The sequence below is a fragment of the Amblyomma maculatum genome, chromosome 5 (assembly GCF_055883805.1).
Source record: "Amblyomma maculatum isolate TAMU_Amacu chromosome 5, ASM5588380v1, whole genome shotgun sequence".
In the NCBI taxonomy this organism is placed as follows: Eukaryota; Metazoa; Arthropoda; class Arachnida; order Ixodida; family Ixodidae; genus Amblyomma; species Amblyomma maculatum.
In genome coordinates, this window is record NC_139348.1 from 122241732 (window position 1) to 122257722 (window position 15991).

At 42.2% G+C, this 15991-nt stretch overlaps 1 protein-coding gene across 1 annotated transcript; it reads left to right on the top strand.

The window, feature by feature from the left end:
• Positions 1–1738: 1738 nt before the first annotated feature.
• Positions 1739–14152, top strand: LOC146189388 (uncharacterized). The gene is made up of 3 exons (XM_084603257.1): positions 1739–2024; positions 9217–9383; positions 14024–14152. Exons 1-3 carry the CDS (start codon positions 1761–1763, stop codon positions 14040–14042), a joined length of 450 nt encoding a protein of 149 aa, XP_084459383.1. The 5' UTR covers positions 1739–1760; the 3' UTR covers positions 14043–14152.
• Positions 14153–15991: the final 1839 nt, after the last annotated feature.

Here is a 15991-nt window from a genome sequence, read left to right on the forward strand (position 1 = left end):
ACGAGATGCCGCAGCACTGCGATCGGCGTGGGCAGTTTTTGAAGTAAAAGTTGCCCTACGTTAGGTATGACCGGTCTCTGCGTGTGTGTCAACTTTAGTTTGATCTTCAAGCAGCAACAGGACAAATTTTCTATGCGGCTCAGATGTCCATAGAAAAAGGTGGCATATGTTGCACCTTCCTTTTCTAAAAAGCAAACTGAATTTCAGCGTGGGCTAGTCATTGACCTTCAAGGAGCCAGAGGAGAAAATGTGATAAATATTCGGCGCCTTACTTCCCCGAAACATCTGACAGCTTAATTGTAACCTTGTGGACTTTACTTGATTCTCATTACATGGTCATGACCTTGAAAATTTGACTTTTGGACAACGTTAAAATTTTGACCTTTGGATGAACTGTCATCTTTCAATCTTGCAGTATAAAAGTGGAAGCGGGTGGACGTCACGTCGCGCAATAGAAAGAGCCATACATCAGTCAATGCATGATGTAAGAAGGAGGAGCAACCACGCCTCAACTCAGAGCAGCCATAGATACATATTAAGATGATGCTGCTCTCTCTTAGCACGTTGTACCGGTACAATTTAAATCGGGATACGAAATAGTTCACCAAGCATAGTGGGCTGATAATCTTTTGCTGAAATCCATATTTAACTATGCTAAGCATCTGTTAATTTTTTAAAACGGCCCCTCCGCAGGCCTCGATCCAATATTCGTTTATGCTTTGTCGGAAACGCAAAGATTGGTGCTATTAGATATGCTGGTTGTGATAACAGTTGCAAAAATGTGCTTTAACAGTGTGAAGGCGGCCAGAGATGTCCATTGGAGAGGGCGCGGCCATGAGAACATGATTTGTGCACCTATCGGCTTACATCCACGGGGAAACATGCTCCTGCAGGGGCGATTGTATTCAATGGCGAAATTGGCGAAGAATGGCATCTCCGCTGGAGTGCAGCGCTCCATTTGGAATCTGTAGAAACACTAGCGATTTGCCATTGAAATTGAACATTGGGATTTACCTTTCTGTTTATGCCAACCAAATTGCACCTGGTGGAGTCGAAGTCTGTAGCAGTCAAGTTTTGCTGTTGAACTAGTGTGTGCGCATATTATGCTCAACTCGGACAAATTGGCACGGAATAAATATTCTGCCATTTAGCACCTACTGTAAAAGACAGTAAAATCCGGAAAGTAGATGCTAAGCTAACATTTCACTCTGCAAGGACTCGGGGAGGGGGGGGGGGGCGGGGGGGTCTTTATATGTGAGCCTTGGTAACGTAAAGCTATCTTTTGTGTGCATGTTTACCGTTCTTTATTGTCGCAATCCACCGCTCAGTAATATAACTCGTCGGCAGCACTGAGTATGCAGGCAACATGTGCAACGAGTACATGCTCGCCAAACAATAGCGCGGTGTGCTATGAGCCTGGACGCTCGCCATCGTCTGATAGACGCACTGATATTTACTTTTTTTTATTACGTGATTATATATGATTCCGAATCTTTGGCTCAAATTCCTGCTCTTTATGATATATTCAGACACAGTAGAGGTTCAAGATGATTTTTTTCCGCGCTCTAAGCCTTTTGTATCATTACATCCTGCTCTGTCTTTCTCTGCAATTATGAAAGTTTTGATAAGATATAGGGGATCTCTTTGTTTCCTCTGTTATCAGTGCATATCTATCTACTTATGAAGCAAGCTATGAAGCTAGCTAGATATGCAAATTCTACTTATTTGGCTGCGCAGACGCACAGAGAGGAGTAGGGACCATGGAGGGGGCTGAAGGGAAAGAGAAAGCAAAAATGACCATTTTCAGCAGCAACTCCGACTGCTTCTTAGGGTGTCTAAAAGGCGTTCTTACGTCCTGCTCCGAACCTGGGACAAAAGCCATTTGCCAGCACTGGTCGATTAGCTTCGAGTTCCCGGACCAATCAAGAAGGTCTCTTGAGGCTCACATGCAAGGAGGCCGTTTGATCGCTTCGATGCAATGTGATCGCAGCCATCCCAATCCCTGGATCAGAGAGAGAACTGTGGCAAGTATTAACAGCCCATGTTTTGCTGTTTTTCGAGAATCATTTGTGTTGGTCGCTTTTACATTATGCACCAATACTTTGAAAATATCGCAATTATATGATGACAAAGAAGGCTCAGTTACAAACGTGTAACCTTGTGTAGTTAATGCTGCAGCAAGTTGGAGAAAAAAGAAGGTACATCTCTAAAGCGTGCATTCGCTGCGCAGAAGTCGGCACAGCATGCGCGTTTAAAATATCAGATGTGGTGCACAGATGCCTCTGCATTTTTTTTTACATATCAGCACCGCAGAACCAAAGCGCATTGCCGCAGTTAAGAATGTAGCAATGTTTGCATAAGAGCTGCATTGATGAGGCGGATGCGTTGTCAAGTGCAACAGCAGTCGCAGACAAATGGGTAATTTCTGAACGTCGCCATTAGAGCTAACTAGATATCATTAACTTCGAGTGAAAGTTGTAGTGTCGGCATTTCAGGGGGACACAAGAAACAACTTTGAGCCTTTCAGAAATTGTCAAGCTAAATATTGATATTTCCTTCTATAGTAGCGCTGAATTCTTATGTGGAGAGTTTCATTTTAAAGCCCTAAATTTATGTATGAGGCTGTTGATGCGATTTATGGAGACGACGGGAAGCGATATATATTTGCATCTCAGCCGTCGTTAAGTTTCTTTTGAAACCTTTGCGACATTATTTTAATAAGCACACTACCTAAAATTTAGATAACCTGTACCGTATATCATTATTTAACCCTGAAAATTGTGCGTAAATGGTTCTCTTTATCGGTCGTTGGAGGTAGAGGGAGGGTGTTGGAAAAGAACTTTTGCACAAAAAAGAGAGCACATACTCTGAAAAAATATTAATCTGCATCCAGGGGATGACGATAATGCACACGGTAGTAAAATATCATAATATCGTTCTCTTGAATCAAAAAAACCTCCGCCGAAGCTAACATGGCGCCCTCGCCTCGAGTGCTCTCCATGCTCTACTGGCCCAATGCCGGCATTGATATCGTTGTAGCCATGACCAACATTTTAGACAGCGGAGCCTCTCTGGCGGCTCAGGCGTTTCTTTTCTCGGTGGTGCTTATAAGCCTGGAGCCAAAGAAAATTTATTCTAAATATTACGCGGAGCTCTAGAAGAGCCTGTACCGTGGCCAATATCCTAATCTCGGATGTCCTTTATGTAGATCTGCCATGTCGCAAAAATATTTCCTGCTAAAGAAAATATCTGAGGTTGCTCTCATTACGTAGGCGCCAACACAGTGACAAATAGTAGTTTATTGCCCGCAAGGCTTAAAAATGCGTAATTTATACGCACTTGTAATAGTCACAATGCCCTGTTTTCTATTATCAGCAAGCATTTATCTACTTTTCTAAATTGCCTTTGAGTTGGCGAATTACATTCTTCAGGAATTGTTATAGTATTTGATTAGCCATATAATCCTCTTTTACGATAAACACGGAGTGTGAACACTAAGATTTTATATAGTTAGCGAAATAAATGCTGCCTGCCATGATTTTCAGGCACTACTTACAATATAATAATTAAGCTCAACTTATTTAGGTTGAATTTATTGGTCGGATTTTTTGCGTCAACATAGACGATAGGTTGCCAATTGAGTTGCGACGACAAACATGTGATAAAATAAAGTTACAGGCATGTTTCTTTGCTTAACACAAGACACGAAGGGAAGACCCAGTGATTAGGGAGGCTCTGACAAAGCAAATATATCCGCAACTGGAAAATGTCGGTCATGTGGAGAACCCAGACACGGGCAGCGAGAAAGGCATCTGTTTTGACGAGGGTGAATGAATTCGCAAACTGAGGGTGGTTCCATGGCACAGTGCAGGTTTGTATGTGTTCTCTACAGCTATAACAGCTTTCATGATATACGAGCTTCGGCGATGAACCTTGCGTGTTCTCAACAGAGTTCCCCTGGCGCCAGATGCCAGCCATGTGAGGGAGGCGACTTCCGTACTAGTCGAGAATTTGGGGGCGTTATAGGTATCACTTGACTACACCGGAAAATCTCAAAGCATAGGAAAAAGACCCCTTGCTTCCTTCCTCACAAAATATCTTGAAAAAGGTTGTGCGCATGACTTTCGTAATAGCAACAGAAAGGAAAAGCTCGAAAACATTATGGGGCCTAATATTATTATACCTAATTTCAGAGTTCATAAATAAGTATCCGTTAATCAAACAATTACTAGAAGAGAACACATCAACCAAAGCGCTTAAAACATTTTTGATTATTTGCTGTCGATGAAAATGTAGATTGCTGTAGTTTTATACGTGACAATGATTTCAGTTATTTCGTGCATGTTTTTATCTTACTGAATGTACTATGTTGACATTGTGTTTACACTTTGCTTTTTTTAGCCAATGTGCTGAAATATTTGATGAACAGGATTTTGTGTACCACTTTAGGGCTCTACATACTTTCAACCGTTTTGAATTTTTGGTGGTGGGAAAGGGGAATGGCGCTTCGTCCGGCATCTTCCCGCGTTTTCGCCAATCTCCTAGACAATTTTCCGTCTCTGAATAAACTTCGCATCTGATTTTTCTTAGTACTTGAACCGCGATTGTTAATAGCATTAAATGCATTTGGAGAATTTTAAATATCTCTGTGTTCATCATTGGAGCTAAATATTGCTATGTACATTTTAATTTAACAAGTTGAACCATTTAGATGACATACTCCCATAAAGAAGAGAAAACAACGGCCAATGTGTTTTTCAGAGTTTGTTCAGGTCCTGAAGAATGTGCGAATATGTGCTGCCTATAAAGTGCCTGAAAGTAAAGCAGTCATAGGTTTCTGTATTCTAGATATTGTTTTTTTTTCTTCTGTCTGCACTATAGGAGCCATATATGCAATGATAGGACGTTTTTTATTTTTTATATACTCCAGGAAGTTATACAGTTGTGGTATCGGATGTGCTGCTTAAGGGCGTCCTAAGAGATATATCATTTTAACGGTACATTTGTTTCTATTAGACAGTGAGATAAAATGCGATAGGCGATAAAACGAAGAAAAAAATGATGTATGAGGCACTATTTCTACATTTAACTCCAAGTCAGCTTCTCGGCAAAACTCTCTTCTTGGTGCATGTTTACCCGAAAACAATCTCGATAAGCAAAGAGGTTACAATGCTAGTTTTAAATGTGAGCGCAGGACTTAGTGGGCAGCTAAAGAAAACAACGGTTTAGATGACTTAGAAAGATTGCTTCGCGGTCTGCTAGTTGGGACATGACTTTGAATGCTAAAAATGTGTTCACGTCGCCTTTTTGAGGTAGCGCATCTACCCGTCTTATGTATACACTATCGACCATTTAGTCTTGAACAAACAGCAGAATGATAAATACCTTCGCGCTTACCTTACTGCTGCCCTGAGGTGGTCAAAGCATATTAACTGCATTGTGAACAAATCAGCTGATAAATTAGGTCTGTTAAGAAGAAATTTCAACCATATCCCTAAGGCATCTATAAGAGAAATAGTATTTTACTACAGTCCGAATCGTACTGGAATATGCGTTGTTGTGCTTGTCCCATATACTAAAGAATGCAATGATAAAGTTGAAAAAATTCAGAATAGAGCAGTCTAAATTTTATATGAAATTTTTGGTAGAACACTTAGTATGCTATAAATTAAAAGCAATCTTCAGTGGCCAGACCTCAAAACTCGAAGAAGTAGTCTGAGTTTAAAACAATATTTAATATTCCAACACCGGTATTTACGGAACCAAATATCTGAAGCCGCCATTTTATGTTTCAAAGCGTAGGGACACATTTTAAAACTTTTTGAATTTCTTTTTACAGGTGACGTACTCAGCTATTGGTTTCTTCTCAGAACAATACATCAATGAAATTTTTTCGTCGCCACATGTGGTTTGGTTAATATTATATCAAATTAAGAGTGTTATCACGCTTAAAGAGCATGAATTCTTATTCTATGAATATCAAAGTGTCCCCACTGCTGTAATCCCTACCGGCGATGCAGGTGTCAAATAAATATATTATAAATACACCCTTTAAAGCACCGAGCTCCCATCCGTGGTGTATGTTCAAACCCCACGATTTTAATTTTAACTTTAAACATCTTCGTATGACAGCCATTTCGGCAGTAGTGCATATTTTTGCGTTCCTTCATACACTTGGTACAACATTTGCATCTTTGTTTTGCCTAAATTAATTATAGAAATCTGCGCGTTTAAAATGTATAAAAGGTCATTTATTACTATGTTACTATTCTTTCTTCGGTACTGACAAACGTATGGGAACCGTTAGGAGTGTACATGTGAAGGAAAGCCTTAAAACATTGATATTCAGTAGGCCTCAATATTCATTATATGTATTACACATTCAAATATTTTTATTTCTTTAAAAACCGGAAGTACTGCAAAATACGATGAATAATAGCGGTAACAGATATAAGCTGTTCTGTTTTAACACAGCACCTCCACATGGCACTACAAGGCGAATGCAGTCCTTTTGGGATAAAGCTTGTACACCTTCAAAAAAGAGATGTAGTATGAAAAAACGAGATAACAAACCGAAAAGAAAAGTGACAAAATAAAAATAAAATGGAATACAAAAACCTATTGCCCAAAATCATTGAATCTAAAATTTAGCACAAAGGAAACGCAAGCAGGCAACGCCCGAATTCAGGTGCAGAGACTAGATTTTGATGCTTCGAGGGGAGGTTGAGCAGCGTTTAAACAAATTACCACTATAAAGCCAAACAGTCAAGGCAACACCAAAAGTCTGGTAGAAAGACTAGAGTTTGGTGCTTTGAGGGTTGGTATTTAGCCTTGACAAAAATGCGCACTGTAAAGCCAAACACAGAAGGCAACGTCCGAAGTCAGGTGGAGAGACTAGATTTTGATGTTTCGAGGAAGAGTTGAATATCGCTTGAATAAATTTAAACTCTGAAGCCAAACAGAGCAGGCAATGCCCAAAGGCCAGTGGAGAGAGTACATTCTGAGTCTTCAAAGGAGGAATAATTGGCCTTTAATTATATTTATACTATAAAGCAAAACACAGCAGGCATTGCCCGAAGTCAGGTGGAGAGACAAGAATTTGATGCTTCGAGGGAAGTTGAGTAGCGTTTAAATAACTTTACACTATAAAGCCAAACAGAGCAGGCAACGCCGAAAGTCCAGTGGAGAGAGTACATTCTGATTCTCGAAGGGCGGATTAATTTGCCTTTAATTATATTTATACTATAAAGCCAAACACAGCAGGCAATGCTCGAAGTCAGGTGGAGAGACTAGAATGTGATGCTTCGAGGGAAGGTTGAGTAGCGTTTAAATAAATTTGCCCTAAAGAGCCAAACAGAGCAGGCAATGCCCATAGTCCAGTGGAGAGAATAAATTCTGATTCTTCAAGGGAGGAATAATTTGCTTTTATTTACATATATATACACACTATAAAGAGAAACACAGCAGGCAACGCCCGAAGTCAGGTGAAGAGACTAGAATTTTATGCTTCGAGGGAAGGTTGAGTAGCGTTTAAGTAAATTTGCACTAAAAAGCCAAACAGAGCAGGCAACGCCCATAGTCCAGTGGAGAGAGTAAACTCTGATTATTCAAGGAAGGATTATTTGGCCTTTACATATATTTATACTATAAAGCGAAACACAGCAGGCAACGCCCGAAGTCAGGTGGAGAGACTAGAATTTTATGCTTCGAGGGAAGGTTGAGTAGCGTTTAAGAAAATTTGCACTAAAAAGCCAAACAGAGCAGGCAACGCCCATAGTCCATTGGAGAGAGTAAACTCTGATTATTCAAGGAAGGATTATTTGGCCTTTACATATATTTATACTATAAAGCGAAACACAGCAGGCAACGCCCGAAGTCAGGTGGAGAGACTAGAATTTTATGCTTCGAGGGAAGGTTGAGTAGCGTTTAAGTAAATTTGCACTAAAAAGCCAAACAGAGCAGGCAATGCCCATAGTCCAGTGGAGAGAGTAAACTCTGATTATTCAAGGAAGGATTATTTGGCCTTTACATATATTTATACTATAAAGCGAAACACAGCAGGCAACGCCCGAAGTCAGGTGGAGAGACTAGAATTTTATGCTTCGAGGGAAGGTTGAGTAGCGTTTAAGTAAATTTGCACTAAAAAGCCAAACAGAGCAGGCAATGCCCATAGTCCAGTGGAGAGAGTAAACTCTGATTATTCAAGGAAGGATTATTTGGCCTTTACATATATTTATACTATAAAGCGAAACACAGCAGGCAACGCCCGAAGTCAGGTGGAGAGACTAGAATTTTATGCTTCGAGGGAAGGTTGAGTAGCGTTTAAGTAAATTTGCACTAAAAAGCCAAACAGAGCAGGCAACGCCCATAGTCCAGTGGAGAGAGTAAACTCTGATTATTCAAGGAAGGATTATTTGGCCTTTACATATATTTATACTATAAAGCGAAACACAGCAGGCAACGCCCGAAGTCAGGTGGAGAGACTAGAATTTTATGCTTCGAGGGAAGGTTGAGTAGCGTTTAAGTAAATTTGCACTAAAAAGCCAAACAGAGCAGGCAATGCCCAAAGGCCAGTGGAGAGAGTACATTCTGATTCTTCAACGGATGATTATTTCGCCTTATATTATATTTACACTACACAGCCAAACACAGCAGGAAAGGCCCGAGGTCAGGTGGAGCGACTAGAATTTGATGCTTAGAGGGAAGGTTGAGTAGCGTTTAAATAAATTTACGCTAAAGAGCCAAACAGATCAGGTAATGCCCAACGTCAGGTGGAAATAATCACATTTTGATGCTTCGAGGGAGGATTGAGTCGAATTTAATTGAAGTTACACTATAAAGCCGAATAAGGCAGGCAACTCCCAAAATCACATGGAAAGACAAATTTTTATGTTGCAACGAAGGCTTGAGTATTATTAAATGAACGAATATTTATTTTGAACCAGATGTAGTTGGGCAAATGAACACGAGGAAAGGTGTGGACGTCTACAATTCACAAAGTCAGAGATGTGCAATTTTTAAGTATTTTCAGCTGTATTACTGAAGGGACATTGTTTGAGTAAACTCTAGTCATATTTCAATCACTATTATAAGTAAAATTTATCCCTGCCAGTTTCCTGAGGCAGCTTTCCGCAGCTTTCTGGTCTTTTTTTGACCAGCGTGATGTCAGCGGAGATATTTGCGGAGAAGTTATCAAGCATAATATTTGCTTTTCAGGTTGTGAGACAAGACGTAGCAGTCACTAAGGAGGAAGTTGAAAGGGCCTATAAATCGCTCGACGACTTAGGAGAATACAATGTGATCAGCAACAACTGCCAGCATTTCGTCTTGCTGCTTTTGGATCGCCTGGAGATCGAACATCCTGCAACCCTGAGGGCGATATCGTAAGCATAGCCTTTTTCGTAAAGTGCATTGACCGGTAACATATGTGGACGGTTGAATATGCGGCCTAGGTGGACGTGCACGTTTGGTTCATCAATAGTACTTGCGAGCGGTCTAGTTAGCTATACGACGCCGACGACCTCCGGCGCTGCATGGTTATACACAAACACCAATACGCAAATAAGATAATTAAACCAAGACGTTAACACAGATGATGCGCTCGCTACCTACTGCCTATTTTTGTGGTATGAAGAAAAAGAAAAACATTTCACAAAAAACGTTGTGGTGCTGGCGAAGACTCTTGAGAGTTCCTTGGACTGCCAGAAGATCAAATCAGTCGATATTGTCGACCATAAACCCTGACTGCTCATTGGAGGGTCAAATTTTAAAGTTAAAGCTCAGCTACTTTGGTCATCTGATGAGAAGAGAGGAGTCGCTGGAGAAAGATTTGATGTTGGGAAAGGTTGAGGGTCGCCGGAGAAGGGGTAGGCAGCGAACGCGTTGGTTAGATGGCATCCTCGAGGCACTGCAGATGAAGTTGTGTGATGTTAGGAAGATGGTGAGAGACCGGAAAGCGTGGCGTGACATGGTCCATAGGGTCACGAAGAGTCGGACACGACTGAACGACTAAACTGACAATATGAAGAAGTAAACAAAAGCTTCAGAAAAAATGCGAAGAAATTTAGAATGACAAAATAAATTAAAACGAAAATAATGACAAATTAGGTCTAACTTTTGTCACATTGTCCAAACGGAGAAGTATCACCTCCTTGCTGTTGAGCGCCACCAACGAAACACTCATACATTCCCCTTCTTTCACCGAAATCATCTTGAATGCTTGAATAATCTCTCTTTTAAAACTGTCTTTTGCGCCTGCCAGCACCTTGGTTTCGGTGAATCTTGGTACACAACGGGTGCCCCTCAAGTCCGGTTGTTCGTCTTCCGTTTTACAACGAGAGCAATGGGTCGCCAGGTTTCCTGGAGCAGACAATGCGGCACACGAATTTCTGTGTTCCCTTAGCCTTACCATTGATGCATCGGCCTATTTGCCCCTTCCCTTCCTATGGCCTTCTTCCCGGCTCTGCTTCCGGTTGCGTAACGTCACATCCTTGACCTCATATCCACTACGGCACCCCTTTGTCTCTTCCGCTTTCACTCTCCCCTTCCTCCCTTCCCTTACGGTGCGGTTCAGGTGTTCACAGAACGTGTGGCAGATACTGCGCCTTTCCTTTCATGTGAACCAGTTATTCTAAATAATTACCTATATAATTTATTGGCCTAATTATTTTTTCTGCAGCAACATTACGTCACCCTCTATTGATTGACACCCCTCATTAACCTTTACCACTTCTCAATTACTCAAAACTGCTGCGGACATGATTTTGCGGACACAGTCTGCGGACACGGTCTGCGGACACGGTCTGCGGATACGGCCTGCGGACACGGTCTGCGGACACGGCCTGCGGACACGGTCTGCGGACACGGCCTGCGGACACGGCCTGCGGACACGGTCTGCGGACAGAAATCTGTGAACATAGCGAAGTAATGCTTTCGCAATAATAATGAAGTACTTAATTAGTCAGCACTTTGGAATTAATTATTTATTTATTTGTAACTGATAATTTACTGACATATGGTCATATACGGCTCGCATTCGCTCATACTTTGGTGGTGATATGTGATTGGTCGAGACATCTATGACGTCATCCTCCCTCGGCCAATCAGAATGCCGCAAGAGGGGGACACATTTTGTTCACGACAGTATGAGCCATTAAAGGATTTCGCCTTTAAAATAGCGCAGGATCCCATTGCTGAATGTAGTGGATGGTAACGCCATGTCGATTCACTTGACTCCGCAGCAGTATTGCACCGACGTTTTGTATTTTCACCCCACAGAAGGAATCGTAGTGTGTTTTTATTTTGATTAGCTGAATGTACAGTGCGATATTTTTCACTTTTAATTCAACTGTTAGCATAGTTCAATCGGTGATTCGGAACAAGCGTTCTTACTCCATGAACCGGAAAGCTCATTTCAGATCATGATTTGTATCAAGATAATCATTCCTGAATGGGTGGCACCTTGTGCTGTATCGCTCGATCGCTGTTATGCGTTCCTAAAGATTGGACGCACAGGAAAGTGTCGAGACACCACGAGGTGTGATGAACTGTTTGCCAGCGCCATAAAACGGCATGTGTCTGAGTGCACAGTGGACCCGTCCTAAAATTGCTAGCCTGTTCACTGCTGCGTTTCTGAATCCGAAATTGCGTGTGTTATATAAACGCGTGGGTGAACAAGTCAGCGTCATTAAGAAGAGCACACTGCGCATTCACTCTTCGTGTCTCCACTCCACTTTTCTGCGCCTGGAATCTGAAGGAAGTCAGCGACCGAATGATACAACACAAAATACATCACGGAGTCATGGTAACCGCTCAGATACTTCGGACCTTAACCCAAACCAACCTTTGTGGCGTGCTCTCCGGTTTGTCTATCCAGAAAGCTTCCTACTGTTCTTCGATTGGAATAAGCTATTGGCTCCTTTAGAAACTCTCGCGGACGAGGTCATAACTTAAGAAAAAATTATCAAGTTATCAACGACAAGCATGCCACATATGCGCAATAGTGTTAGTTTTCTACAGCATGCCAGATGATCATCTTACCGTCAATATAAAGAAATGACAGCGAGGTTAATGCTTCTTTTGAATCATTTAGTGTGTCGTGCATTTTTGTTTTAGTGACGCAGCCCTCATGACATACCCTGTCACAGTCGGCGTTTCGTTCAAGTGAAGGTTTCGAACTCGACAGGATCACGCAGTTTTATGGTAAAAGAAGTGCGGACTTTCATGCCGCACCATGCATCCGCCTGCCATGTCATGCTCTAAAAAAGTGTGTGTGTGACGGGGGGGGGGGGGGGGAGAGTTCGGGTTTGCAATTTTTCAAGGCTTTGAATATTCAAACGTCCGACGCCGTAGACGCAGACTTTCTTTTCGAACGGGGTTTAGTAACGCTATCGCCCTAAAATAGACTGCTATTCCTTCTGTAGGGAGAAAGATACGAAACGTCGGTGCAGCTACAAATAAAATGCCTTTGCCGCTGCGAAGTCGAGTGGAGGCTCCGCTGTGGTCCGCTTCCTCCACTAATGTGGGGCAGCGCTATTCCTGAACACCTAGCATTACTTTATGAACAACTTGCGATTCGCGCTCCTCTTTGATGCGACCGTCAGCAGCACAGCATAACAATTTTTTTCTATGAGCAGAGTGGCTGAATGCCGCGCTAAAAGTTTGTCAGTCACGATAAATGCCAGACCGAGAGCGAAGGAAAGTTGTGCAGCGCCGAGGTGCGTCCCCGCAGCAGCTCCGACCGGTGAAGCCGTGGTCTCTCCAATTTTGCTCACGATAGCCCCTTGGTGGCCTTTAATGCTCAATTGACGAAGCCTTGTCACTAATTATTGTGTACACGCTCTACCGCCTGAAATTGAATACAAAACCTTCATTAAATTTGGAACAAAATGAATATTTTTTAAAGTTGATTGAAATTCCCACTTAAGTCGTTTTGTTCCGCGTATTTTAATATTGATGTTCAGAATCATTTATTTAAAAATGCGGCCTGAAATTATAAAATGACGAAAAGTATGCTAAGTAGCATATCAATAATCCAACCGCACTCCTTCCGATGGGGCACCATAATGCCAATCTTTTTTTGCGTAAATAATGAGCCACCGATATTTCACATCTATTTCAGGATTCATGCGCTCACGTCCCAAATTCGATACTACTCTTCTTCCCTATAATAAAAACGTTTGTTTCTTGCTCCGAGAATAGTGCCAGAACCCTGGTAACGACGCCATTTTTACGGGCGGGTTGAAAAGAGAGGGAGGTCAGTATCGCAGGGACACGTCCTTTTAAGTCAAGCAGCAGAAGTGGCTGCAAGGGAACACAATGTCATTGAGTAAAATGTAAAGAAAAGGGTAGCGATAACAGCTAATCAAGGAGTAAGTAATTGTTACCTAGTCTCCTTTAAAGAAACGAGTTTGCGACACATAAGATTTGTCCGCTTATGAGCTGCACCAGCCCTCCTAAATGACTTGAAAGTTACGGTTGCAGTGTATGTTGAAATCTGCTGTAGCTTCCTCTCACGTACGCAACAATTAGGGGCTGCTAGGAAAGTTATGGATTTTCCAGAATGCTTAACCTTGTTCTCGCAGGATACGCTGATACATTGTAGTCAGGGGCAGCAGTTAACATCAGATTGTTTGATTTGTGTGTGTCCGGGCACTGCACTATGGAGTTCTGGCCTAGGTGATTTCCTCCTGCCGTGTTCGATAACCATTTTCTTATATTTTTATCTTTCATCCCATGAAATGCCTAACTGTATGAGCCTGTTTCTGTGAAACTTGTCTAAATGTTCAGCGCTAGGCTGGAATTAGGAAGTAGGTGTCGGAGTAGCACATTAGGACAAAAACATGCTTCAGCAATTCACTGTAAAAAGAATAAAGAATATAAGGAATGATTCGTATAGAGGATATGCGCTTTTCATGTTGCTTCCCGCAGCTTGAAAAATGAAGGCCTGAGTACGTAGTCGAGACATAGTATCCTAATTGGATGCAAGCACGTCATAACGCTCTCCAATTTGTTCATTTTTCAGAAAACGACAACAGCCTTGAAGACGGACAGAAAAATTCTTCCTACAGACAACTGCTTGCCAATGCTTCCTCAATACTTCGATAACAGCAGCACTGAAATTCAGTTAATAAAAATATCGAGCATACAACAACGTTCTTATGCATTCTTTATCGGTACGTGTGTGTCCGCTTTGCTAATAAACGTAGCTCACTACATATAGCAAATGCATAGCATGCTACTCGAGCTTGTTGGAAATTGGTGAAAAGGAACCAACTGGTGTTAATTTAAGCGGTCTCTGATTGGTTTACTGGCCTCTTTGTGAAGTATAGAGCTGCATAATAATTTTCGCGGTAACACTATTATTTTAGATACGTTTGCTCTTAGTATGGTGTGAAGTTTTCTCGACAGAGCTCAGGAATAGCATACAAGGTTTATGCCTACCTCATTTGCGGGCTCTCCGCTTCCCGTTTCCTCAAGCGGGAGAGCTGGAGTCGGGGAGGAAGGCGCTCTTTTTCGGATGCAAAGCAGATAATAGTTGTATAATTTATCAGAGCCGCCTCGCGTGGAACAAGAGAGACGCTCAGCGCAGCTCCTTACGATTTTCACTCCTTTCCTTCAGGACGAGCACACTTGCAATTTCGGGGCCCAGCAGTTTTCACGGGATCATAAAAAAAGCACTTATGCATATGACGGGACTCTCTAACCTCATCTGTAGTGCAGCCCCACGTGACCTTACGACAATGTACTTCCTCAGCCCGACAGGATTTGGCTAGCACACTGCGCGGATAGGTGAATCCAATCAATAATCGTAGTCTGAAAATTATATTTGCTTCCTGGCCACATTGAGGAAATTTTCTGCAAGTTGATCCGGAAGCTCGAAAAGGGAAACACAGGAGGATGGGGCAGCTACTAAAAAGTTTTACCTATTTGTGTGTGTGTGTGCATGTGTGAAGGCTGGTGTATCTTTCTGGGTATTAGAAAAATAATATACGAATATAACTGGCCTAATACATTTAAATAAATAATAATATGAATAATAAATATAATATTAAAATTATTAATTATTATATAACATAATGAGAATAAGGATGAAGAAGTGTTCCTGCTGAGGTGGCTTTTCATCGCTTGAATAAAAATTTCACCTTTCAAGTAAATACGATCCTTACATCAAGAGAATTGACTTCACAGAGACCGAGGAAGCTCCGAGAGCTCATGTTTCGTCTGGTTGTCACAAAATCATCATATAATTCCTGCACCTGAACTGCGCTTCAAGACTTGGCCTAGTGCCTCTTCGGTGGCCCTCTGGCAGAGGTACCTTCGTCGGCGTCGCCTGTATCGGCGGCATTTACGACAGCACAGTTATTGATACCCGAGCCTGGTTCCCAATCCCTGGGTCCTGCTCCGGGTCCAATGGCTGCAGTATGCATCCCGCTGTCTCAAAATGCGCATCCTCGAGCGATCTGTCTCTAAGGCGGAGGCCGGAAATGGCTAACTAAACTCCACTTGGTGATGGAGTTCCCACCAATGTGCGTGAGCAGCCGAGCACGCCAATGGACATGTCTTTAGCGCTACCATCTGGACGGGTGAACCAGCGCGGTGCTCAGAAGCGTCCTTCAAAAGAGAGTACACCGGGGTCATCTTCCGCAAATAACAGTTCACAAGGCAGGCGTTCCTGTACAACGACTTATCACCCAGTATTTTCGACTCCCGGATCAGCCTCCTATAAAGTGACCATTAAGGCTCTGACAACCAAGTGCCTTATTGAGATAACGAATCGAATAATTCAGGCGAGCCTGGACGCATGTCTCGGAACCATGTGTTTCCGTGGCTTCACAGCCAGGAAGAAGTCGAATACCATTGCTGTGTGGCTCCCGAGTTTGTCTGCGGGTGAGTGTCTGCAAACACTTAAGTGTATTTGGGTAAAAAGTGAAGTCTCGGTTCCGGTCTATGTTTATCTTGTTGATGGTTCCGACCTACAACACTGTATTGT